A 25,688-nucleotide genomic window follows, 5' to 3' on the forward strand; every position below is an offset into this window, starting at 1 on the left:
CCATGCCAGGCGCTTTGAGCAACACTCAAAGGATTTATTTCTGGTGCTGATCTCAATTCTAAAGCCAGACAGTAATATACCCAAGAGAGATCCCCATCGCCCCAATAATAGAGAAACTCCCAAAGACTAAAACACCTCCATTTCCTGAGCACTCGCCAGTGCCATGCACTAGTCACTGTTACATGTTCCTAGTGAAACACAGAAGAGCCCTGGCCAGAGGCTCTATTGCACCTTTTCTCTGGGGTCAGTGTATTGCAGTGTTCTGCCGTGAGGTCATGAAGCAAATACATCCACCGAGCCATAGTTTGGGTACATTGGTGCTAGAAGAACTGGTGCTTGCCTGAGAGCAGCAGCCGCAATGAGGGAGCTGAGCTGCAAGTGAAAGCCTGGCTGCAGCTGCTGGCTGGGGCAGCCCAGCTGGGGTGTGAGAATACGGGCTGGCCACAGTGGCCAAGGCATGAGCGCTGGTGGAGCATGGGTGATGGCTGGGGCAGCCCAGCTGAGGTGTGAGAATACGGGCTGGCCACAGTGGCCAAGGCATGAACGCTGGTGGAGCATGGGTGATGGCTGGGGCAGCTGGGGTGCAAGCACAGGTAAGGCGCAGACTTAGGAGGGTGGCCAAGAGACAGCATGGCCAAGCACTGGCTGGGGTGGCCGAGCTGCGAGCGCACAGACGGTATGGGCATTGGCAGAGGAAGCTGAGGCGTGAGCACAGGTGCAGTGCAGGCATTGGCTGGGGCAGCCAAGCCACAAGCAGATGGGAAGTGGACATTCAATAGGGGCTGAGCTCCAAGTGCAGACGGGGCACAGGCATGGATGGGGCCAAGCTGCAAGTGTGAATGGAGCCTGGGCATTGACTGGGGCATCTGAACTGCGAACACAGATGAGGTGTGGGAATTGGCTGTGGCCAGAGCCATCTAACCCTACACACATCAGGCTTTCACTGTGTCTTGTGCAGCTGCATCTCCAGGGCTGACTGCTGCGATGGGGGACCAATGTTTCTAAAGGAGCTGAGGGTACTGAGCCTCCCATGAAATTGTCTCTGAGAGAGGGGCCGGGAGGGGCAGGTGCTGCTGATGGGCCATAGGCTGGCATCCTGTTCAGCTGAGATCAGGGAGGAGGCACCACTCTGTCAGGGGAGCCAGGTGTGGGTTTGTTCTCTTCCTCCTGCTCAAAATGCACATCCTGTGAGTCAATGATTTCCCACACTCCTGAGCAGCTTGGGTTGGGGGGGTCTTTGCTGCTGCTGTGATACCACAGACCAAAACTGCAGGGAAAGTAGAAAGAGAGTGGATGAGCAGGGGCAGTGAACTTCCCACGAGAGAGCGCCATCCCCAAAGCTGCTGTCAGAACAACTGTCCATTGGAGACACCTGGCAGCACCAGGGACAGGTTCATCCATGAACACCTGGGGCCAGTACGTAACGTGAGGGGTCCTGTCATAATCCGGGAGCAGCAGCTTTGCTAAGACGGTGCTTAAGTGTGTCCCTCAGCTAGATTTCATTTTTTTTATATTTTGCCAGGTCTGTGACCCCCCCACTCACCTACACACATACTTTAAGCACTGCCTGGCACTCCAGAACCTGTGTGATACAGGCTGGGACTGTCTTGTGGCATCACTGACCCTGGAGGAGGCAGCAAATCACACTAGGGCTTGAGAATCAGAATGGCAAGCCTGGAGCAGGCCTCTCAGAGCACTTGGCACACACACCAGCCCCTGATGCAGTGTGTATGCACAAGCCACTGGCTCCTCCGTACGAAGGTGCCAACTCTTCAGGGCAGGGACTGCACCTCCTCATACAGTGCTCAGCACACTGTTCTCAACAGATAAAGCCTCACAGGTACTGTAGTCATTTATAATGCCCTACGGCAGTGGTCCCCACATTTTTGAGGACTGTGCCCACCCTTAACCCTCTCCACCCCTCCCCCCCCGTGGCCATGGCTCGGGGGGGGGGAGAGCAGGGGGGGGAAACAGGGGTAAGGGGCCTGAGACTGGGGCCGCAGCTGGGGATGGGTTTGGGGCCAGGAGCGAGGCCAGGAACTGAGCTGCAGCCAGGGGGTGAAGCTGGGGGGGGGGGAATCGGAGCCGCAGCTCGGCTGCTGTGGGGGCCAGCAGCCAGATGCAGCTCTGCTCCCGGTCCCACCCCAGCCCCCAGCCTTGGCCCTGGGTGGGAACAGAGGCACTGCAGGGGCCAAGGCTAGGGGCAGGAGCAGAGCCGCAGCCAGGCCCCCAGCTGGGTGAGGAGCCATGCCAAAGCTGGGGATGGGGCCAAGTGCAGGGCATGGCTGGGGGCGGGGCCATAGCCTTGGAAGGTCCCTGGGGGGGCACACCCCACAGTTTGGGGACCTCTGCCCTAAGGGCTAATTATTCCTCTAACCATACGAATACTTCTTCAAATCAGTACATCGGATGCAAACTTACAAGCTCTTGATTTTGGATTCACGTGGCTGAGAGTCCACACAATCTGCACTCTCATCTTCATCACTAGGGTGCAAAAGAGCAGAGAAATGGTGAGTCACAAACCCTCTGACCTGCTCACTTATGCTTGATACCAAATCAATAGAAAGGAGATTGCCAGATCCCGCTTCCCAAACCACAAATAATACGCATATGGGGGAGAGGAGGGCAACAGCCCTATCACACAAATCATCATGGGAATCCTGCCCAGCGCAAAGGATACCCATAGCCAGATTCAGCTCCAGAAGGGTTTGATTTCTGTACGTTGTTCCCTAGAAAACCCCACAGCGTGTCCAGCATCGGACATTGCCTTGTGGATGCAGTGCAGAACTGAGGCCCTGACCATGTGTGCCCAGTGCAGATCCCAGGGCACTCTGCAAGAGTAAAGGTATTGGATGCGATGCAGGATCCTGGCCAAGTTCCAAAGGGCAATCACCTTCTGCCTCCTCCCTCCCACATGTTCAGCTGGACAAGGATTCTCCTTCATTTTCTGCCCTAAACAGGTGAGCAGGGCTGCTATGTGGCTGTTAAATAGCTACTGCAGTTTCAGTATTTGAAAGAACTAGAGATCTCCTGGGTCCCACCCAGTCCATTTCTTGAAGCCAGGGCAGGATTGTTCCCTACAGTCTAGGGTCTCTAGCAACAGAGCTTCCACTGCCTCCCCTGAGGGACCATGCCATAACCCAGTACTTCTTATTGACCCGGAGGTTCTTCTTGCCATTAAGCCTATGTTTTTTGCCCTTAGTTATTTTTCTGCCCTGATTCCTAGCTACTCCACCTTCTACCACCTTAAATATTCCCCAGAAGTTCATCAGGGATGGAAAGAGTCAGGAACTGCTCTTTCCGTTTTGGAAGGACTGTGCTGCGTTTTCTCGTCTCCAGGTTATTTCTCAAAATGAAGAGTCAGCAGCACCATTGTTCCACTCTCAGCAATGGCTGCATGTCAGTGGTGGGTGCAGAGATTCTTTTCCAAGTTTCATACAGAATCACACTCGGCACAATTCCGCTCAGTGCTCTTCACCTGCAAAGCACTTTGCAAACATTAACTACTTCATCTCCAGTGCGCCTCTGAGAGCAAAGCACTTTCAGACTTTTCAGTGTTCACATTGCTGTGTAGATGGTCACAATGTTTTTATTGTTAAATATTTAAACACATGTAAGCAAATGAGCCAGACACACACATTCCTCCCCAGAAGTTTAGACCAGGCACAGCTTTGCATTTTCAGCACTTGGGCAGTTTGGCTCCAGGGTAACTGAGGTTCAAGGAGCTAAAATGGCCTTCCCATGATCCCTGTAAGTGGCTCACCCCAGAGCAGAAGCCAGTGTCCTCCTAGTCACCAATCCTTTCTTCTAACCACTCCACACACACACACACACCCAGCTTTCTACTAGCTGAGCCAGCTGAACAGAAGTGACTCCAAGGCCCAGTCCCTCACTACCTGGACTGCCCTGTGATGGCAGGTAAGGCACCAGCGCACCTCCTTCCTTGGTGAGCTGGAGAAATTCTGAAGAAATTGTCACCATTATTAGTGTGACACTAGCAGGCGAGATGCCAGCTCTTGCCCAGGCTGCAGGCATTAGCTAAGGACTGATGACAACCTCATAACTGGAGACCAGACCAGGTCACCTATATGTTAGTTGTGCTCTAAATAGGGATTAATTTTATAAGAATGTATTTAGTTTAGACTCTATTAAATGCTTGTATGTTGCTGCATGTATTAATCTCACTTATAATATCTATAGCCCCTGTTATAAGGTAATATTTAATATGGGAGAGAGATTCTGTAACTGTAAAAATGTTTGCTCTGAAACTGTAGCCCCCCACCTCCGTCCAGTCAGGAGAGAAACATTAGCAACTGTGAAATACTAGTTTGCCACAGGAGGTGTTATCTCCAGCCTAATAAAAGAAGGCCCATAGCATAGATACCAGACAAACCATGGTGGACCATCAGAGGATAAAAGACTTTGTTGATTGTTCCCCCACACCCATGAAGGGGAGACAAACTCTTCTCATCATGTTGAACTCTGGGGGACAGGAATAAAAATCCCTGACAAGAAGAAACTGCATCTTTTGGCTGTTTGAACTCTGAAGAGCCAGTTAAAGCCAAAGATCCCCAGAGGCTGCCACCTGGGTCTGCCTTGAAAGACATTTTGAAAAGAGATCACTACAACTCTGTCATGTTTAGGATTTAGATGGTAACTCATTTGCATGGATACATTTGCTTGTTTTAACCTGTAAATAACGCTCTTCCTTTTTTCTTGTTAATAAACCTTTAGATAGTTTATTACAGGATTGGCTATAGGCCTTTGTCTTTGGGGTAGGATCAAGAGTACCAGTTAATCTAGGTAAACAACTGGTCTCTCAGGACTGGAAGCAACCTAAACATGGTGTGGTTTTTGGTGTAAGTGACCATAAGTCCAGTTTGTCTGGATGGCAAGATCGACTGGAGAGGGTAAGGGGACTTTCTGTGACTCCATAGTAAGACTTCTATGGTGATCCAGTTCACATTTGTTACTGGCTTGGTAAAATTGCACTATAGAACACACCACCAGTTTGGGGTGTCTGCACTCTGTCATGAACTATTCCAGACACCATAATATTTGGCTCAGATTCTGCTTCCCTGGAGTCAACTCTGCAGGGTTCCTTAGTATAGATGGGCCTCTGTCTGCAATGATGAGAGCTGCTCTGTGCAGGGTTCAATCACACAATAGTGAAAACGTCAGCAGCTCAACTGCACCGGGGCTCACACTGCTACTAGCAGGGCCCAATACAGAATCACGGGGGTCCATAGGAGAAGGAAAGGAGAGCTATGTCAGATGGCTAGTGGTGGGCACCAACGTTGAGATTCTCAGCAGCATCCACACTTGAAAATCCTGCTCTCAGTGACTGTTTCAAAGGTCTACATTGACAGCAAAGGTGTGAGTGCAGCATGACATACCTGTGTTAGCTTTCCTCTAGCTGGCACAGCTAACCCTGGCAGTGAAAAGGGGGCAGCACAGGCTTCAGCACTTACTAACCACCAGAGTACAAATGCAGTGAGGAGCCTGGGCACGTACTCTGGTTGCTAGCTTATGATATCACATCTTCACTACTATTCTAACACCTGTTAGCTAGATCAAAGCTGGGGCAGGGGTAGATGCCTATCTGTGTTACAATCACATCTTCACTTGCAGCATGGGGGTACCTTTAACAGCTAAGTCTCCTTGCTTTTCAGTGGGACAAGTGATCCATCCCCTGTCGCCCATTCCCAGCTTCTGGCTAACAGAGACTAGGGACACCATTCCTGCCCATTCTGGCTAATAGCCATTGATGGACCTATCCTCCATGAACGTATCTAGTTCTTTTTTGAACCCTGTTATGGTCTTGGCCTTCTCAACATCCCCCGGCAAGGAGTTCCACAGGTTGACTATGCATTGTGTGAAGAAATACTTCCTTTTATTTGTTTTAAACCTGCTACCTATTAATTTCATTTGGTGACCCCTAGTTCTTGTGTTATAAGAAGTAGTAAACAACACTTCCTTATCTACTCTCTCTACACCAGTCATGATTTTATAGACTTCAATCATATCTCCCCTTAGCCATCTCTTTTCCAAGCTAAAAAGTCCCAGTTTTATTAATCTTTCCTCATACGGAAGCCGTTCCATACCCCTAATCATTTTTGTTGCCCTTTTCTGAACCTTTTCCAATATATCTTTTTTGAGATGGGGCAACCACATCTGCACCCGGTATTCAAGATGTGAGCATACCATGGATTTATATAGAGGCAACATGATATTTTCTGTCCTATTATCTATCCCTTTCTTAATTATTCCCAGCATTGTTTGCTTTTTTGACTGCCACTGCACAGTGAGTGGATGTTTCCAGAGAACTATCCACCATGACTCCAAGATCTCTTTCTTGAGAGGTAACAGCTAATTTAGACCCCATCATTTTATATGTATAGTTGGGATTATACTTTCCAATGTGCATTACCTTTGCATTTATCAACATTAAGTTTCATCTACTAGTTTGTTGCCCAGTCACCCAGTTTTGAGAGATCCTTCTGTAGCTCTTCACAGTCTGCCTGGGTCTTAACTATCTTTAGTAATTTTGTAACAGCTGCAATTTTTGCCACCTCACTGTTTACCTGTTTTTCTGATCATTTATGAATATATTGAATAGGACTGGTCCCCATACAGACCCCTGGGGGACACCATTATTTACCTCTCTCCATTCTGAAAACTGACCATTTATTCCTACCCTTTGTTTCCTATCTTTTAACCAGTTACCAATCCATGAGAGAACCTTCCCTCTTATTCCATGACCGCTTACTTTGCTTAAGAGCCTTTGGTGAGGGACCTTGTCAAAGGCTTTCTGAAAATCTAAGTATACTAGATCCACTGGATCCCCTTGGTCCACATGCTTGTTGACCCCCTCAAAGAATTCTAGTAGATGGGTGAGGCATGATTTCCCTTTACTAAAATCATAGAATCATAGAATCATAGAATATCAGAGTTGGAAGGGACCTCAAGAGGTCATCTAGTCCAACCCCCTGCTCAAAGCAGGACCAATTCCCAGCTAAATCATCCCAGCCAGGGCTTTGTCAAGCCGGGCCTTAAAAACCTCCAAGGAAGGAGACTCCACCACCTCCCTAAAACCATGTTGACTCTTCCTCAACAAATTCTGTTCATCTATATGTCTGACAATATTGTTCTTTATTATGGTTTCAACCAGTTTGCCCAGTACTGAAGTCAGTCTTACAGGCCTGTAATTGCCAGGATCACCTCTGGAGTCCTTTTTAAAAATTGGCATCACATTAGCTATCCTCCAGTCATCTGATACAGAAGATGATTTAAATGATAGGTTACAGACTATAGTTAGTAGTTCTGCAATTTCACATTTGAGTTCATTCAGAACTCTTGGGTGATACCATCTGGTCCTGGTGACTTATTGCTGTTTAATTTATCAATTTGTTCCAAAACCACCTCTAATGATACCTCAATCTGGGACAGTTCCTCAGATCTGTCACCTAAAAAGAATGTCTCAGTTCAGTTCAGTCTGCAGGGGGTAGAAGGCTCCCTTTCCCCCACTGGCCATGACAATGCAGAGCCACAGAACAGAGAGGGAAGGGCTCTTTGCTAGTGGAGATAAGTGGGGGAGGGGTGCTGCTGACACCAAGACCAGGCCTTGGCAGGAGGAAGATTAGCTCACGTACTGCAGAGAACAGCTTCATGGTCAGCATAGGCAGGGACAGACTGCATCACGCAGCCCTGCTCATGGGAGGGTCCGACCAGGGCTTGCTCATGACAATGATCATAGCGGTAGGGGCAGCTGTGGATGCTAACTTGATGGGTAACAATCCCATTCAAAAAGTAACAGCTCTAGTCACAGGAAGAGCCGGGGCTAGCCAAATCCCAGAGGCTGCAGAGATTAGGAACCAGCAGCCTGCCATATTCAGCCAAGACACAGGTTTTTGGAGTCTATACTAGGTTTGTTAGGGCAGGTCAATAGCCCAACCGCTGCTCGAGAGGCTGTTAGGGACACAGCCGTGCTAACCCTAGGCCATTGTTAGCCCTCATAGGGCTCTGGGGGTGGCTGCTGCTTCCCTATTTATTAAAGGATAAGATTCCAACAATACAGGGGCAGCTAAGCAGGCTGCGGGGAAGGGTATGCATGCAGCCAAAAAAAACTTACTTTCTTGCTTTGCCAGAGACCTGGCCAGGGCTAACCCCCTCTCTGTACCCAGTCACTAGGGGACTCCCCCTTTAGTCCTGCATTAGGAAAAGCCACACACACCTTACAGTACCCCATGCTGAGTCTTCAGCAGGAAAGGATGTTAACTTGCATTAAGAACACATGAGGTAAATCCTACCAAAGAGAAGGCAGCTTGTATTTTCACATGAGTGCAGATGTTGATTTAAAGCCTATGGGGGAGCCACGGATTGACCTTGACCTATTAATTCAATGAGCACTATGAGCTGCTTTGTCTTTGCTAGGATTTCACCGGTTAACTGGAGCTAGAACACACTTTCTCCCCGGTGAAGAGAAGGCCTTCGCCTACACAACCTCAGAGGGTTAACATGTAGGTTCTAGTCCCCAATGACAAATGTTTGTTCCAGGGCACAGATAAGGCTGTAGGCAAGTCTCTGCTTCCTTACATCTGGTCACTCCCTACTGGGAGTCTAGTCCCCATGGGCACTATGATGCTTCCTTCCATCATGTGCAGTTATGTTAGGATGTTGGCTTCTCCCTTCCCCTCTGTGGATCTCTCCCCCAAGCCAAGAGTCACCCCACTGCAGAAGAGGGTAAGGGAACAGCAGTTATCAAAGCCCTGTAGAAAAGCTAGGCCCATTTCAGATCTTTATTCAAGACAGTTTAAAAACCATTGAGCTGCATTCCACACACTCCCCAGCCAGTCCGTTCCGGGGTGATGAGGACGCAGCCTGCAGAGCATGGAGCTGGAGTTATGGACAGTTTACAACAGGTACTCATGAGTCGCTCTGTACTTGCAGGAGTGGGTGCTACTCCCGTGAATCCTGCAGACCCTCCATGGAACATCCCAGCTGCCATCTTCAATACCACCCCTCAGGACAGCTTCTGACAGCATCATGCAGGACCCTGCTCATTGGCCAGTCCTTCCCAGCACTTCTGGCTGCCCCAGCCTCACACTCCCTTCACCAGACTCCACTGCAGCAATGAGTGGTGTCCAACAGCCCAGCAGGCCACATATGACCCAGTGACAATGAAACATACTGAGTGCCCTGTGATTAGGAGTTTCTGGTGCCCAGGCATGGTGATACCAGGGACTCCTGTGCTGTGCAGCAATGCTCCTCCTTGAGTCCCAGCTGGCACGCGAGGCAGGTACTGGAGGCCCTTCCCAGGCAGAGGCAGTTCTCTCCTTCCTTCTGAGCAGCAGGAGAGGTGTCGTACCATGGCCGCCAGTGTCAATCCAGTTGTGGAATGAGCAGGAGCTACCCCAGCCCGAGCACCCAGGCCCCTGCAGCCAGCTGCAGACTCACCTGCTCACTGGCTCCTCCACAGTCCCCAACATCTTGGCTCGGATTTTTTTCCGCTGTTTTTTGATGGTGGATTTCATGGCATCCAGCAGGAAGCTTGGGATTCGCTCATCATTCAGCAGCTCCCTGGGGAAACAAACCAGCCAGTGCACAAAAGGGCAGGGAGACACCCAGCTCTACAGCTTCCGGGGAGTAGGCAAGGAACATCCCACAACTAGAGTGACCTCTCCAGGGCTCTCAGCCTTCAGCAGAGACAGGAACAGTCACCCCCTCCCCTGAGAGTACCTCAATCCGGGCACAGAGGAATTCAATCCCAGACAGGTCATCCTGTAGGCCTCTCAGCCCAGGAAGGGTGAGATGAGAGACTAGCACATCCCCCATCCCTGGGGAGCGAGGGGCAGCAGGGCAAGGTCTAAGGACTCCAGTCAGAGACCTTAACCTAGACCATCTACAGCCACACAATTCACCCCTGCCATGGGTTTGGGGTGGGGCCTGTGAATCCACCTCGAGGGTGCCCAACCTGATGGGTGAAGCAAAAGGGAAGTGTCAATCCCTCCACTCCCCCAGGGGCCTGTGTCTAGTTGGCCAGGATTACAACCATCTCAAGGCAGCCCAGCACTCAAATGCCAGTGATGCAAACCAGAACCTTAGTCCATCTGGCACAGATGCAGCCCACCAGGGCCAAGGGACCCCCGCAGCAGAAGGAAAGTGTTTTGTTCTTTCTTGAAGTGAATGTGGTTCTGGTCACCCAGGAACATGCTTCCCCTTTCCCTATAATCAGGCTGCTCTAGGTATGCTGGATGGTGCCCTCTCCCACGCTCTGTGGTCCTGCAACATCCCTAGAGGTGCTCGCTGTCTGTGGAGACTTCCCTACAGTCAGCGCCATGCCCCACAACCTCCAGTCTGATGCAGGGCTATGGGCATGCCAGCTCTCTGCCTGCTGCAATGCTCACCGTTGGTAATAGGCCAGCTCCTCCTGCACCAAGAACAGACTGGTCTTGAGCTCATTCCGCTCCTGCAGGATTTGCTTCAACTCTTCTTTACAGAAGCAGCTCGGAGCAGAGTTCCTCCCGCAGTCTTGGTGCTGCAGCTCCTCCACGGGTGCTGCTGCTCCATCCTAGGGATTCAAAGAGAGGGAAAAGCTGAGCAGAACCTGGGAAGACAGGTAAGCAAAGGCCCTGGCAGACCCTCTTGCTACAAACAGGGTGCAAGCCAGGTGAGGAAGCTTGCTTAAGATGCCACAGGGTCCAGGGGAGATGCCACTGCTGACGAGAGTCAGGTGCAGATGGGGGAGATGCAAGACAGTCTCCTTCCCCTTGCGATCACTGATTAGCTATAGAACTAACATATAGCTAGACTTCATTAGCTAGGTATATAACAAGTCTGGGCTCCAGTCTAAAGCTGGGATATTTTAAAGCGAACAATGTTTGGTTTTCCAGCACCTATCTAAAATGTAGAGAATCTCTGGTTGCGAAGTGGTCTCATGTGCATCACACCTAGCCATCAGGATTTTCTTGAAACTCCCTCTCTGCCTCCTCTCCTTCACAAATACACACTAACAACTTGAGATAGAGCAGACACTGCTCTGGCCAGCACAGCTCTTCAGAGGTCAGGAGGATTCTTGTCCATGTCACTGTATCGGAGGGTCTCAAGGATAAAGTTTACAAAGAGGCAGTGATGTGCACAACCACACAACAATGCCATCTCATGTGAGAGCCATCTCATAAGGACACTGGACTCCATTCTTTACTGTTTACGTCCATTTGAAGACCATGAAATCCAGTGGGGTATGGGGAGAGCAGAGGGGAGTTCACCTCACGCTGCTGCATCACAAGCCTGTCCCAATAAGGCCCCACTCCCTCTCCTGAGGGGCAGGAAAGGTGACAATAAAGTCCAAGGCAAAATTCTAATGAGAAGCTATTAAGAGGGAAATTGGTTAGCTCATAGAGGGATAAATATTAACTATAGGAAACCGTTTCCACAACAGAGTTTAGACATGGTCTGCGATTCCCAAGATGACCACTGATGCTTCTTAAAGATAGATGTGTTTGTTTCCCTCCAGAACCCTAGGATATCATCAGATTTTAATGCTATTTCAGTTTCTCCGGAATTCTTGGGTATGAGCCATCTGGGACTGGTGACCTGTCCTTAACTGTATCAATTTGTTCCAGTAGTTCTTCTGATACATAGGTCTCTGATAGCACCTCTACTTTATTACCTGAAAAGAATAGGTCTGGGGCAGATATCTTGCCAGCATCCTCTGTGGTGAGGACTAAAGCAAACAAGTCACTTTATCACTGCAATATCCTTACCTTCCTTAACTCCTCCTTTTACTCCCTGCTAAAGCAGCAGACCCACTGATTCTTGCACAGGCTTCCTAACACCAACATCAGTCTTTGGTTAAGCCCTGAAGTTTAGAGACTTAGAGCCCATACAATGATCATTCTGACACATCCTGACCCATTAGTGATTTACTGCAGCTTCATGAAGTGGCTAAGAGTTTATTCTGCACTAAAGATTCCCCAGAGAATGGATATTGCAGGGCTCTGGCTCACTCACCATATTGAGCCTGGGGGATGCTCCAGATGCAGCCCTGGTCAGTCTGTCAATTTCCCTCTGATTTTCCAGCACCCTGGTCTCCAAATCCTCCTTCTTCTCCAGAGAACTCTTGAGCTGAACCTGGACCACAGCCAGTTTATGACGCAGGTCCTCATTCATGGACATGAAACGATTTAACTGCTCCTGCAGCTGAGAAACCAGATACAGGCAAGTGTGAGACAGCTGTGCATACAGCTGCAGGCTCTGCTCCCGCACAGGGACACACAAGTGTGTGCACGGCCATGGGCCACTCCCAGGAAAGGCAGAGGGTTTGGGCACATATAGGTGCTCAGAAACTACAGTACTACTATAATCTGCTCTTATAGCAAACACTTCGACACATATTACAGGGAGACAATGGTGCATGTAAGAACAGATCACATAGCATGGCGCTCCCACTCTCACAGCACTGGAATAAGCCACGGGCACTCTGCCTCTTACCGCCTCTGTGTCATGGTTCTTGCAGACTATCTCGTGGGCTTGGGCCCGAATCTCATCCCTCTGCTTGTCCACCACCTCCTTCAACCGCAGCATCACTTCTCTCTCCTTCCGTAAAGTGCTGTCTAAAACCCAACACCAAGAGATCAGTTGCAGCTCTGCCCTCCTGCTGAGCTCCATGCTTACAGACATGGCTACTCTAGAGAGTTTCACAGAACCCCCCTCTTGCACCATTGCCAACACTGTCTCAGCTGCATTGATGTTTGCAATGCTGGCAGCTTCAGAGTAAATGGGCTCCTGCCTCCCACAGCCATTTTATGTAGCACATGCTAGACAGGCTGCCAATAGGGTTAGATGACAAATTTCTGAGAATGGCTGCTGGAGCCAGAGCCATCCACACTGGGGCTCCCAATGTGGCTAACCCTCGTGAGCCTGAGTCAGGGCTAGCTACCAGGGAGTCTGCAAGGTCCTCTACTGAAAGTGAGGCCATAGTATCTACAGCTGGAGTAATTCACAGATTAAGGCCAGAAGGGACCATTATGGTAATTTGGTTTTAACCGCCCTCCCCTCCATCACCTGCATAACACAGGCCAAAGCCTTGTAAACACCCTCCCCTCATCTCTTCCCTATGAAGGAGCCAGACTGCCCGCACACCATGCATCATCACCCAGTGGAGGCAGAAGTCACTGTGTAATTTTCTCAAGCACCAGTGAAAGATGGCAACTGAACTGTGACCACAGCCTCAGCAACTCCTTCCTCTCCCCCTTCAGGAGCTGACATTACTGGCACTGCCCAGTTAAATAACCAACTTACAGAATCTAGATATCACAAAGACTCTCAGATCACTCACCCTCAGGGTATACACCTTCTTGGTATTTTCCAAATATTTCCCCCTTTATTTCCTCCCATTGCTCCTTGTATTACCCTCACACAGCACCCTGAATGCCTCCTCCCTGGTGCGCCCCCATGTTACATGGCTCTAACTCCCAATGGGCCCTTCTAGTCCCCAGCCACTTAGGTGGTTCTCTCCTAGCTTCTTCTCTCTCACCCACTGTATCTTTCTTACATTGGGGTACTCAGTAGAGAACATGCCTTTCCACACTCCACCTGGAGGTGCAGAGCAAGACCATCTCCTCCATGACAGGCCAGTCAACACTACACTCACCATTCTTCTGCATTGTCACATTGCCAACTCCTTCCTGACCCTAACCAGGCAGGTAGACAGCAGAGAGTGACATCACTGAGGCCTCCTGTTAATTTATATGTTAAAGCCTGCCAACCGTGCATGCAGCCAGCCCATATAACACCACCTCCCCCTCACAGTTACAGTTGTCCTGTTTCTTTAAACACACTTATTACTTCTTTCTTTAAGCTGTAAGCTCTTTGGAGCAGGAACCATTTCTTACTATGGATTCAGGCATAGTGGGGTCTTAATTCAATTAGCTCCCACCAGCTCCAATTTGGTAGTAACAGCCACCACCTCTGTGACTCCAATTTCAAGTGCATTGCAGTAGAGAAGCAGGCCCTCTGCTAAGTCACACTAGTGGCTGCTTCCTCTTGTACTATTACTCTATTTCTTCTTTTTACTTACAATTTTAAGAGTTGGTTAGTTTAGATTCTGACTTACTCATCAATTACTAGACTCCCTGGTCACACGAAGGGTGGCTTTACCAAAGGAAATACAGTCAACCACCCACACTGAAAGACGCAACTGAAACAAACAAGCTAGTATGGACAAGGGTAAAATTCCCAAACAGTAGCTGAAGCTTTCTTGGGCAAGGGACAATAGTCCAGGAGTACATTCAGTGCATAGCTACTACAGTGATGGGTGCTCTGGAGCTACCCATGATAGAGGGACACTCATTTTGAGCTTAACATGTCCGATCCTAAGGGTATGTCTACACTGCGAAGTAGTCGACAAAACTTTTGCCTTTCACAGATACTTAAAGCCCCCACCCCCGCGAAAGACAAAAGTTTTGCCAACGCAAGTGGAAGTGTGAACGCGGCTCCTGCTGACAAAGAGCATTTACACACGCCGACTTTTAGCGACAAGGCGGTCGACACAGTCTTGTCACTAAAATCTGTATGGTGTAGACAAGCCCTAAGGAGGATTTGACACGAATACCTCAGTTAGGGGAAAGGTAGAAGTAGCTCCAACCTCTGACTAGAAACCACTTCCCCAAAGCGCAGGCAGAACAGCTCTTGAAACAAGACATGAAAGGGACAGGCTGGGGTGTGTTTTAAAATACAAATGTTACATTTATAATGACATGCAGATTCATACAACCACCTCCCTGAATAACTTAAGGGGAAGAATGTCTTGTGGTTGAGAGAGCAGCTGGGACCCTGCAGACTTAGGTGCTGCTCCCAAGCTCTGCTAGATGCTTTCTATGCAGTGACAACTTTAGGGTGGGTAAAGGGTGTGTTTAGTAAGAGATCCTACAACCCATGCACCACTGCTAGCACCTCTGGGAGCCCTAACATAGACAAGGCTTCTAGTTAAACTTACTAGAAACTGCCACGCCCAGCCTCGTTCAGAACTCCCCAGTGCGAACACCTGTGCAACTGAACAAGGGGTATTTTTCCTAAGGTCTCTAGTATAGATAGCATTACTCTGTGCCTCAGTTCTCCACCCATGAAGTGGACCACCACCACCCTGCCTCCAAGGCATTACACGGACCCATTCAGAGTTTGTATTTGCTCAGAAACCAGAGTAAAGCCTTTACACAAATATAACCAGAGAATCCCAGAGATCACAGTGGCCTGTGAACAAGGGCACTAACTTGATTTCTGTAAGCAAGATATGCATTCAGATAACTACAGCTTCACTGCACTGACCCCCAGCAGCAATGACAGCCGTGGAAGGGATTCAGCAGCAGCTCTCCACCCTCCTTCCTAGGGACACCCACCTTCCTGGGAGTGGCTTTCTGCAAGTTGTGCCAGAAGCTTTTGGTTTTCTTCCTCCAGCTGGGCCAACCGGCTCTGGAGAACATGCTCTTTCCTCTGAGCTTCAGACAACTTCTGCTCCAGGTCCTGAAGGACAAACCCAGAGAGATCAGCTCCCTCCCTGGGCCACGCCATACCTACTACGCCTTTACTGATGGGGCACCAATGGGGATCGCACATGGGGCACACGGCTCCATGGCCGGTCGGCTCTGCAGCCAGACTGCTGCGGCGGGCCTGCCAGCCGGGCACAGCTGCCAGCCAAGCGACCCGCACAGGATGCCGCGAGCAGCCTCCTGGGAGGCCAGGGGCTGGGGGAGAAGCCAGACTCCGCTCGCCGGGAGAGCGGCCATTACCGGGCACCGGGCGGGGAGGGTGTCCCGAGCCGAGCCGAGCAGGATTCCCTCCGGGGCCCCGGGCCCGGCCGCCCCGGGAAGAGCGGACGCTGGGTCTGGTGACGGGCACCGCCAAGCCCGCCCCGGGCGGGTACCAGACCCGCCGGCGAAGGGCCCGGAGCCCGCCCCCAGCCGCGGCGCTCGCGCTCACCCCAGCCCCGGGGGCCGCCGCCTCCTCTCGCCGCCGCTCCCCGCGCAGGCTCGGCCCCGTCCGCAGCAGCGTCTCGGCCGGGTCGCGGCCGCCGGGCTCAGCCCCAGGCGGGCCCGCCAGCGCCTCCAGCAGCTCCAGCAGCCGCACCACCTGCGGCACCAGCCCGGCCACCGCCTCCGGCCCGAAGCGCCCCGAGAGCCGCTGCAGCTCGGCCCCCAGCGCCCCGGCCATGCGGTACACGTGCTCCGGGGCCAGGCGGCCGGCTGGCGTCCGCCACAGCGGCTCCTCCATCGCCCCGCGACCCCCGGCCTCCGGCCGCCTTAACGCCGCGGCGCCGCGCACGCGCCCGGCCCCGCCCCCGCCCCGCCCCCGCGGGGCCGCGCGCAGGAGCGTTTGCTCCCCCCGCCCAGGGCCCGCGGGGCGGAGCCGGGACACCGCCCCGGAGACAGGCACAGCGCGGCGCTTCCCTCCGCGCGGCCCTGAGGCGTTCGGGCCGTTAGCGCGGCGCGCGGCAGCCCCGCCCCCAGCGGCCTCTCGCGCGCCCCGCCCCGCCCCGCCCCGCGAGCGCTGCGACCTCCCCCGCCCCGCCCCGCGAGCGCTGCGACCTCCCCCCCCGCCCCGCCCCGCCCCGCGCGGGGAGCGCTGTGACCCCCCCACCCCGCCCCGCGAGCGCTGCGACCTCCCCCCCCCCGCCCCGCCCCGCGCGGGGAGCGCTGTGACCCCCCCACCCCGCCCCGCGAGCGCTGCGACCTCCCCCCCCGCCCCGCCCTACGCGGGGAGCGCTGCGACCTCCCCCGCCCCGCCCCGCGAGCGCTGCGACCTCCCCCCCCGCCCCGCCCTACGCGGGGAGCGCTGCGACCTCCCCCGCCCCGCCCCGCGCGGGGAGCGCTGTGACCCCCCCACCCCGCCCCGCGAGCGCTGCGACCTCCCCCCCCGCCCCGCCCTACGCGGGGAGCGCTGCGACCCCCCCGCCCCGCGAGCGCTGCGACCTCCCCCCCCCGCCCCGCCCCGCGCGGGGAGCGCTGTGACCCCCCCGCCCCGCCCCGCGAGCGCTGTGACCTCCCCCGCCCCGCCCCGCGCGGGGAGCGCTGTGACCCCCCCACCCCGCCCCGCGAGCGCTGCGACCTCCCCCCCGCCCCGCCCTACGCGGGGACCGCTGCGACCTCCCCCGCCCCGCCCCGCGCGGGGAGCGCTGCGACCTCCCCCCCGGCTCGGTCCCGGGCGGCGCCCGTAGCCGCGCTGGGCCCAGGCGGTCAGCGCTGGGCAGGTGAGGCCGGAGCGTGGCCCGGCCCAGCCCCTGCTGCGGTGTCTGACCCCCCGAGCCGGGGCAGAGCTGGCCCCTTTCCGCAGGAACGTGCGCAGGGCTCTCCGCGCGTTCGGCCACGTTCTCCCGGACCATCCTCCTCCCTGGGCGTCGTGTCCTGCTCCGGTCCGAGCAGCAGGCTGCTCCCAACGCTTGTTCTCCTCGCCCTGAGCTTTCACCACCTCCCTCTTTCCATCCTCCCCTGGCTCCACAACACAGGGCTTGTGTCCATGCTCAGAGGCCTCCATAGCAAATCTCACCCCATCATTTCTCATTCACTAAAGCACTGCCAGCCTCTGATCAGTGCAGTCTCCATCACCGCCTTATCTTTTCAAACAAGCCCCTTCATGCTCCCATACTGCCCCACCTTTGGGAGGATTGAGAATAAATGTGAAATTAAAGAATGGGTTCGCTTGAATTTGGTATAAAGAGAATGTGTTGTAAAGAAAAGGCCTTCCTTCCACCTGTTAGTCAGGGCCTGAAACTAATGAGTTATAAGACCAGAAGAATGGAGTAGCGAGAATGTCTGGTTTAAAAAATAATGAGATAAGGGAAAGTTTCTAAAACAATATGGATGACTGCAGATGGTTTAAAATAAGACAAAGAATCTGGTCTCCTACATGGACCTTCCCAACCCAGAGTGTTATCTTAAAAGTAAAACTTATGCAAACCCCGCTACAAGGCAAAAGCTATTGGTCAGCAGGAAGGAGGCGGAGAAAAGACTTTGGAAGAAAGGAGGTTGTAAATCTTATTAGAGTAAACTGTCTCAAATTAGTTGAGGGGAATTGGCTATGACATTTGTTTGTTGAAGGGTATGAAGAGTTATGAATTTGAGGGTTCTTTGTCAGACCCCTCCCTACTCATGCTGGAGCACACCAGGATGAGATGGTTTTCCCTAAGTCTGGCCAATGTGTAAGTAGACCAATCACATGCTCACAAATACTCTCTGTATTGGATGTAGTGACTTATTTTTAGGAAGTTTAAAGTAATTGTATAAATACCATTCAGCCTTTGGATTTAATAACCAGAAATTTCTGGTTAAGTTAGTGTTGTGGTAATACCTTGCATCATAAATAATGCCAACAGAGGAGCTCCCCATAAATATGCATAACACTACCTCACCATTATCCCCCTTTAAAATTCCCCTTTGCTGGGATGCTTACAAAAAAAGAAATTGACAACAGCTAAGCTCCTACTGTGCTGGGACCACATACTATGCTGATCAATGTGGTCTCATCGTTTCCTTGTACTCCTGTCTGTCCCCATCTGTTGTTTCATCTTTTACTTAATGGTAAACTCTTTGGGACAGGGACATTTCCCCCCACCCCCATTTGTACAATGCCTAGTACAATGGATTCCTGGTCCACAACTAGGGCTCCCAGATGCTACAACACTTAACAGGCACAATTAAGAATCTTCGCATGAATGACTTCCAAGGTCACCGGAAATTGGTGGCAGAGCCAGACACTGAACCCAGCTTTCATACTGATGAGGCGCAAGGACAATGTAGAGTTCCCAGTTATATAAAATTTATTAAGCCATTCTCCAAAATCACAAAGTACATTTGGACTGACACTTTACACAAATCCTGCCGTCAGTGACTAGACACACAAGCATCTAAAGCAATGAACACTGAAAGCCATACAGGGGAATGCCTGCAGATCACTAACTCTTCTGGGGCAAGGTACCCACTGTTGAATATCAACAGTACTAAGTCTTTTCTGTGTCTGGGTGAGTTCTCGGAGCCCAGGTCTATGCATAGAGATCCTCTCGGTCTGCAGAGTAGACCTCCCCTTCCTGCAACAAGGCGAAGTTGAGGAAGTGAGATGGGCGATGAACCTCATGGTAAAACTCCTTGGGATTCGCTAGCTGCAGCTCATACTTCATGTTGGGATCATGACGAACACCTGGAATTAAGCAGTCCCATTTCAGTCCCCATGCCTGAGACTTCAGCCATTTCCACCCACACAGCTTACCCTGTTCTTCACAACCCCCTGCAGGAAGCTACTAATCATGTTTAAGGTACAAGACTGCTGTGATTAACACATGATGAGCTGGACAGGTTTCCTTCCTCTTTAGCTTTCATAGAATCATTGCAAGCCCCTACTAGAAAAGAAATCTCACCTGTAGTTGGGCGGAAGTATCAAGAGACTTGAAACGGGGAGGGGGGCGGGGGAAGAAGGGGGGAGTGAGGCATGTTCTCACGTACACACACCCCGTTTCTTTAGGCTGAGCTCTTTGCATATATCAGAAGTGACTTGCATCTCTCCTGTCTCCCCAAAAGCTCACCATCTGCCATCCTTCTGTCCCCCTCTATTTCAGGCACTCCTTGGAAATCCCAGGCCCCTTCCTCATGCCAAGAGCTGTGTTCCCCATTCTTGTGCCATGCCACCCCTAGTCCCCCTATTATTGTTCTTGGTGTGGGAAGTCATTCAGGGTGTCAATGTGTTAGAAGCTATTAGGAGGATGGGCAGAGAGGAGACAGGGATACTGTTATGCTGGAAGGCATTAAATGGTACCATCAGCCTGTTTGATCTACAGATAGATGTGCTTGAAACTGGCTCTACTGAACAGATGGCAGGAGCTCTGTGACCCATTTCTCCCCTTCCGGTTTTCTAATTTGCAAAAAAAAAAAAAAAAAAAAAAAAAAAAAAAAAACCCTCAATAGGATTCTGCCCATTGATGCCTAGAACTTTCTCTGAAATTCTGGTCTTCATCAGATGAGGCATTCAAAAGTTACCATGTCACAGACAGATACCATGGAATTGAGTGTACGGCTTTGAAAACTCAGTCAACAAGCTGCTCAGATGTGATACAGGGCTCAGAGCACCAACCACATTCCCCTTCCCCTAACAGCCTGAGGAGGTGCACAACCTCCACTTCTCCAAGGACAGTCAGCTAAGTAGGGACTCACCCATGAAGTTGTAGTTCCAGGATCCCTGTGCTGGTACCATGAAGAAGCCAAGGAAGCGGTCTGACAGCAACATCTGCACCCTCTCATAGTGGGATGGCAGGTAGCCCTTAGGGTTGTTTCCTTTGTCTGTGTTCTGCCTGCCCCACTCATAGCCACTGGGAGTCAGCTTGTAGGCGGTCAGAGTACAGGAACCTGGGGTAAAACTGAAGAGAAGGAAAGTGGTAGTGACCAAAACTGCAGATCAGGTGAACCCTGAGATTGAAGGGAGGAAGCTAAGTGCAAACATTTCCCCCCCAGCTGAAAGAATACTACCTCTAGCTCAGGGATGGGCAAACTTTTTGGCCCAAGGGCCACATCTGGGGATGGAAATTGTATGGCAGGCCATGAATGCTCTTGAAATTTGGGGTTGCAGGAGGGGGTGAGGGCTCTGGGGTGGGGCCAGAAATTGGAAGTTCAGGGTGCGGGAGGGGGCTGGGACCGAGGGATTCAGAGGGCACGAGGTCAGGGCACAGGGATCCAGGCGGTGCTTACTTCAAGCAGCTCACAGAAGCAGTGGCATGTTCCCCTTCTGGCTCTTACGCGGAGGTGCACCCAGGTGGCACTGCGCGCTGCCCCATCCACAGGCGCCACCCCTGCAGCTCCCACTGGCCGCAGCATGCACAGAGCAGGGCAAGCCCCAGACCCACTCCCCAGGTGGAGCTCGAGGGCCAGATTAAAACGCCGTAGTTTTCCGACCCCTGCTTTAGCTCATAGTCAAAGTGATCCACTTCCACAAAATGAGTGCAACATGTTGAGCCAGTCTCCTACACCATACCTCCCAGTCTTATCTTACTTTAATCTAGGTGCTAATCCTGCAAACACAAAACAGACTATGATATCCACCCGTGCTCCCAAAGACAAGCAGCTCACAGCATGCACATTCCAAACCTGGCCAGAGCTTATCTTCAGAGGCCTGGATTTAGATTATTTTTCCTGTATCTGGCTCAGGCAGCCCACAGAAGCCAGGACCCAGGGGATATTTCTAGTGAAGACCTGGCTGCCTTATGCACCTGCAGGTGATGATGATGGTTTTCTCCCCATCCCATGAGGGATTGTCAGCCATGACCTTGGCATGTGTGGTGACATCCTGCGGCGAGAGCTGAGGGGACTCATTCGGTTGCGTGTGAATCCACCCCAGGGGCTCCATTTCCTAATGAGAGAAGGCTCGTTAGAGGCAGCAGGGCTGGCTCCAGGCACCGGCTTGTCAAGCAGGTGCTTGAGGCGGCCACTCCGGAGAGGGGCGGCACGTCCAGCTATTCGGCGGACATTCCTTCACTCCGGCTGGGAGCAAAGGACCTCCCGCCAAATTGCTGCCGCAAATCGCGGCTCTTTTTGTTTTGTCTGGCTTCTTGGGGCAGCCAAACCCCTGGAGCTGGCCCTGACCGACCGACGCACACACTATAGCCTCACTGTCTATAAATCATTTGATTAAAAGCCTCCCTTTCCCCAAAGCGGAATGGGCCCCAAGAGAGGGACACAGGAATGAGACTCACCTTGAGGTACTCATGTTGCGGCAGCTGGCCAGGGAGATGCACCGTCTGATGAGTTCCCCATTGGGGCACCATCACAATGCACCGGATCTCCTTCACTTGGGGATTATCTGGAGGGCTCACACCATACAGGTACCCTGCAATCTAGAAATACGCACAAACATCAGTAAAATCCCTGGGTATTTTCCCTGTAAGGCCATGACAACAGGGTGCACCCACTCTACCTTGCGTTTCCAAGGTCAACAGCCCTTTGTTTGGGGATCCTCACAAGCAGAGGGAACATCCCAATTTTTTTCAGTGGTAGAAACAATTACTACACAAGATTGGGGACATGGAGTTTTTGGAGCTGAACTGGAATTCAACTAGTGTGTGTAGCGCCATCACTGAGGCTCAGTGGAATTCTCCTCCGCCTCTGGGCCTTAGAGAATCAGAGGCAGGGTTGAGCCTCCAGGACTGGCATGTCCCAGTGTGATGAGCTGGCTTTTAAACGTAGGGTTGCTGCACAGACTCACTTGGGCCCTGAGGTCTGAGATGCAGATGAATTTCTTCAGCACATTCTTGGGAAGGATGTAGGTGTAGCCCGTTTCCTTGATGTCATCAGACGAGACATAGATGTGGTTTGTTCTCAAGTGGAGATTGGCAGCAGAGATTGCTCTGTGAATAAGAGATTATCCAGCAGCTCAGTAACAGACCTCACCTGACTGCACTCCTCCTTCCCACCCAGCACAGCAAGCCCCAGACCCCTTCCGTTACCGGACTCGCCACTCCGTCTTGGAGGAGAAGGTCTGAGTTTCATAGTTGCTGGTCGTGGAGGTGATGATTTCATCACCATGCTTATTAACAGTGCGGGTTTGCGTGGCCGTCAGCTGCGACTGCTCCTTGGTTTGCTTCTCAATCTCTGCAATCTGTTGTCTCTGTTGAGAGGGGGCAGAGATCTCCATCCCCAGGATAATATCTCGGATCTCCGACTGCGTCAGGGATGCCACATTCACGCTGAAAAAGAAAATTCACCTGTGTGGCTAGATGTTTTAAGATGTATTCCTGAAACACCCTCCCCCACTGAGACACGAGCTCACAGAACACTAGCTGGGGGAGAGTGGAGCAAGACCCAATCGGGGAGAGGAAAGTGGCTCACAGGGACATATTGATTGCAGCCTACACCTCAACAGCCCTTCAGCAGATGCAGGCACAAATGCTTGCACTGTACACTTGCCATGGAAGTTTGGATGCAGACACTTCATCTTCTTAGCTGAAAGTGATTAACAGAAATAACTAGCTTCCCTATTGGTCCAGCACTTCCAACGATTTGTGGGGAGAGAAAGCAGGGGAGGCCAACGGGCCCTCTTTCAGCCTCCCTCTCTGCCAGGTGGAGGAGTCTGGTAGTACAGTTGTTACTGTGGCAGGAAAAGGGGTGGTAAGGGCTGGTCCTATGCTGACAGATTTCTGCTGCTTACTTGTTCTTTTTCCCATAGTCAGCGAGGATCAGGTCCTTGAGCTGCACCTCCACCTTGATCCACTCCTCATCTGTCAGGGTGGGCCAGATGTGGTGAGGCTCCGTTATGGTGGTCTTGTCTGGTTTCAGGATCACTTTGGCACGGTCATTGTTTACATGCAGTGCCCGGAGAATCAGGATCAGACGTGAGAATGCCTATGGGAAGAGAGATGCAGCCGTTCAGTAAGGAGAAAAGCCTGACATACAGGAAGATATTGGTGATTTACTCCTGCCTCAGGGGACAGTTATGTTGCAGATACAACACAGACCGTTCTGAAGTGAACTGTCATTGACTTGGAGAAAAACCCAAGTACAGTCTGGTGCCACTGCTGGGACTGAGGCTTCCTGGTACAGCAAGTCCCTAACATAAGAACGGCCAGACCGGGTCAGACCAAAGGTCCATCTAGCCCAGTATCCTGTCTACCGACAGAGGCCAATGCCAGGTGCCCCAGAGGCAGTGAACCTAACAGGCAATGATCAAGTGATCTCTCTCCTTCCATCCATCTCCACCCTCTGACAAACAGAGGCTAGAGACCCCATTCCTTACCCATCCTGGCTAATACTCATTAATGGACTTAACCAGCATGAATTTATCCAATTCTCTTTTAAACACTGTTATAGTCCTAGCCTTCACAACCTCCTCAGGTAAGGAGTTCCACAAGTTGACTGTGCACTGCGTGAAGAAGAACTTCCTTGTATTTGTTTTAAACCTCTTGCCTATTAATTTCATTTGGTGGCCCCTAGTTCTTGTATTATGGGAACAAGTAAATAACTTTTCCTTATCCACTTTCTCCACATCACTCATGATTTTATATACCTCTATCATATCTCCCCTTAGGCTTGGTCCACACTGGGGCAGGGGATCGATCTAGGAAACGCAACTTCAGCTACGACAATAGCGTAGCTGAAGTCGACGTTTCCTAGATCGAACTAAGTTTACTTACTGCGGGTCCACGCGGCACAGGCAAGCTCCCCCATCGACAGCGCTTCCTCCTCTCGGCGAGCAGGAGTTCCGCAGTCGACGGGGGAGCGCTTCTGGGATCGATTTATCACGTCCAGATGAGACGCGATAAATTGATCCCAGAAGATCGATCTCTACCCGCCGAATCAGGCGGGTAGTGTGGACCTAGCCTTAGTCTCCTCTTTTCCAAGCTGAAGTGTCCTAGCCTCTTTAATCTCTCCTCATATGGGACCCGTTCCAAACCCCTAATCATTTTAGTTGCCCTTTTCTGAACCTTTTTTAGTGGCAGTATATCTTTTTTGATATGAGGAGACCACATCTGTACGCAGTATTCGAGATGTGGACGTACCATCGATTTATATAAGGGCAATAATATATTCTCAGTCTTATTCTCTATCCCCTTTTTAATGATTCCTAACATCCTGTTTGCTTTTTTGACCGCCTCTGCACACTGCGTGGACATCTTCAGAGAACTATCCACGATGACCAAGATCTTTTTCCTGACTTGTAGCTAAATTAGTCCCCATCATATTGTATGTATAGTTGGGGTTATTTTTTCCAATGTGCATTACTTTACATTTATCCACATTAAATTTCATTTGCCATTTTGTTGCCCAATCACTTAGTTTTGTGAGATCTTTTGAAGTTCGTCACAGTCTGCTTTGGTCTTAACTATCTTGAGAAGTTTAGTATCATCTGCAAACTTTGCCACCTCACTGTTTACCCCTTTCTCCAGATCATTATAAATAAGTTGAATAGGATTGGTCCGAGGACTGACCCTTGTGGAACACCACTAGTTACCCCTCTCCATTCTGAGAATTTACCATTAATTCCTACCCTTTGTTCCCGGTCTTTTAACCAGTTCTCAATCCATGAAAGGACCTTCCCTTTTATCCCATGACAGCTTAATTTACTCAAGAGTTTTTGGTGAGGGACCTTGTCAAAGTCTTTCTGGAAATCTAAGTACATTATGTCCACTGGATCCCCCCTGTCCACATGTTTGTTGACCCCTTCAAAAAACTAATAGATTAGTAAGACAAGATTTCCCTTTACAGAAACCATATTGACTATTGCTCAACAGTTTATGTTTTTCTATGTGTCTGACAATTTTATTCTTAACTATTGTTTCAACTAATTTGCCCGGTACGAACGTTAGACTTACCAGTCTGTAATTGCCGGGATCACCTCTAGAGCTCTTTTTAAATATTGGCGTTACATTAGCTAACTTTCAGTCATTGGGTACAGAAGCCGATTTAAAGGACAGGTTACAAACCTTAGTTAATAGTTCCGCAACTTCACATTTGAGTTCTTAAAGAACTCTTGGGTGAATGCCATCTGGTCCCGGTGACTTGTTAATGTTCCGTTTATCAATTAATTCCAAAACCTCCTCTAGTGACACTTCAATCTGTGACAGTTCCTCAGATCTGTCACCTACAAAAGCCAGCTCAGGTTTGGGAATCTCCCTAACATCCTCAGCCGTGAAGACTGAAGCAAAGAATCCATTTAGTTTC

At 51.2% G+C, this 25,688-nt stretch overlaps 2 protein-coding genes across 2 annotated transcripts in view; both read right to left on the reverse strand.

The window, feature by feature from the left end:
* Nucleotides 1-12: 12 nt before the first annotated feature.
* Nucleotides 13-16,308, reverse strand: RILP (Rab interacting lysosomal protein). Its single transcript, XM_054008097.1, has 8 exons — nucleotides 15,979-16,308; nucleotides 15,399-15,522; nucleotides 12,493-12,614; nucleotides 12,013-12,201; nucleotides 10,407-10,570; nucleotides 9,457-9,579; nucleotides 2,422-2,484; nucleotides 13-1,267 (listed from the first exon to the last, which is right to left on the reverse strand). The coding sequence occupies exons 1-8, from the start codon at nucleotides 16,267-16,269 to the stop codon at nucleotides 1,111-1,113; spliced, it is 1,233 nt and encodes a 410-aa protein (XP_053864072.1). The 5' UTR covers nucleotides 16,270-16,308; the 3' UTR covers nucleotides 13-1,110.
* Nucleotides 16,309-18,788: 2,480 nt separating this feature from the next.
* Nucleotides 18,789-25,688, reverse strand: part of PRPF8 (pre-mRNA processing factor 8) — a 31,595-nt gene continuing 24,695 nt past the window's right edge. The window contains exons 37-43 of the mRNA XM_054008032.1: nucleotides 23,179-23,372; nucleotides 22,478-22,717; nucleotides 22,237-22,378; nucleotides 21,728-21,868; nucleotides 21,245-21,384; nucleotides 20,196-20,398; nucleotides 18,789-19,188 (exon numbers count right to left, since the gene is read on the reverse strand). Of these exons, the coding sequence (XP_053864007.1) occupies nucleotides 19,034-19,188; nucleotides 20,196-20,398; nucleotides 21,245-21,384; nucleotides 21,728-21,868; nucleotides 22,237-22,378; nucleotides 22,478-22,717; nucleotides 23,179-23,372 (1,215 nt within the window). The 3' untranslated portion in view covers nucleotides 18,789-19,033. The remainder of the gene's footprint in view (nucleotides 19,189-20,195; nucleotides 20,399-21,244; nucleotides 21,385-21,727; nucleotides 21,869-22,236; nucleotides 22,379-22,477; nucleotides 22,718-23,178; nucleotides 23,373-25,688) is intronic.

Source organism: Malaclemys terrapin, chromosome 18, assembly GCF_027887155.1.
Source record: "Malaclemys terrapin pileata isolate rMalTer1 chromosome 18, rMalTer1.hap1, whole genome shotgun sequence".
NCBI classification, from domain to species: Eukaryota; Metazoa; Chordata; order Testudines; family Emydidae; genus Malaclemys; species Malaclemys terrapin.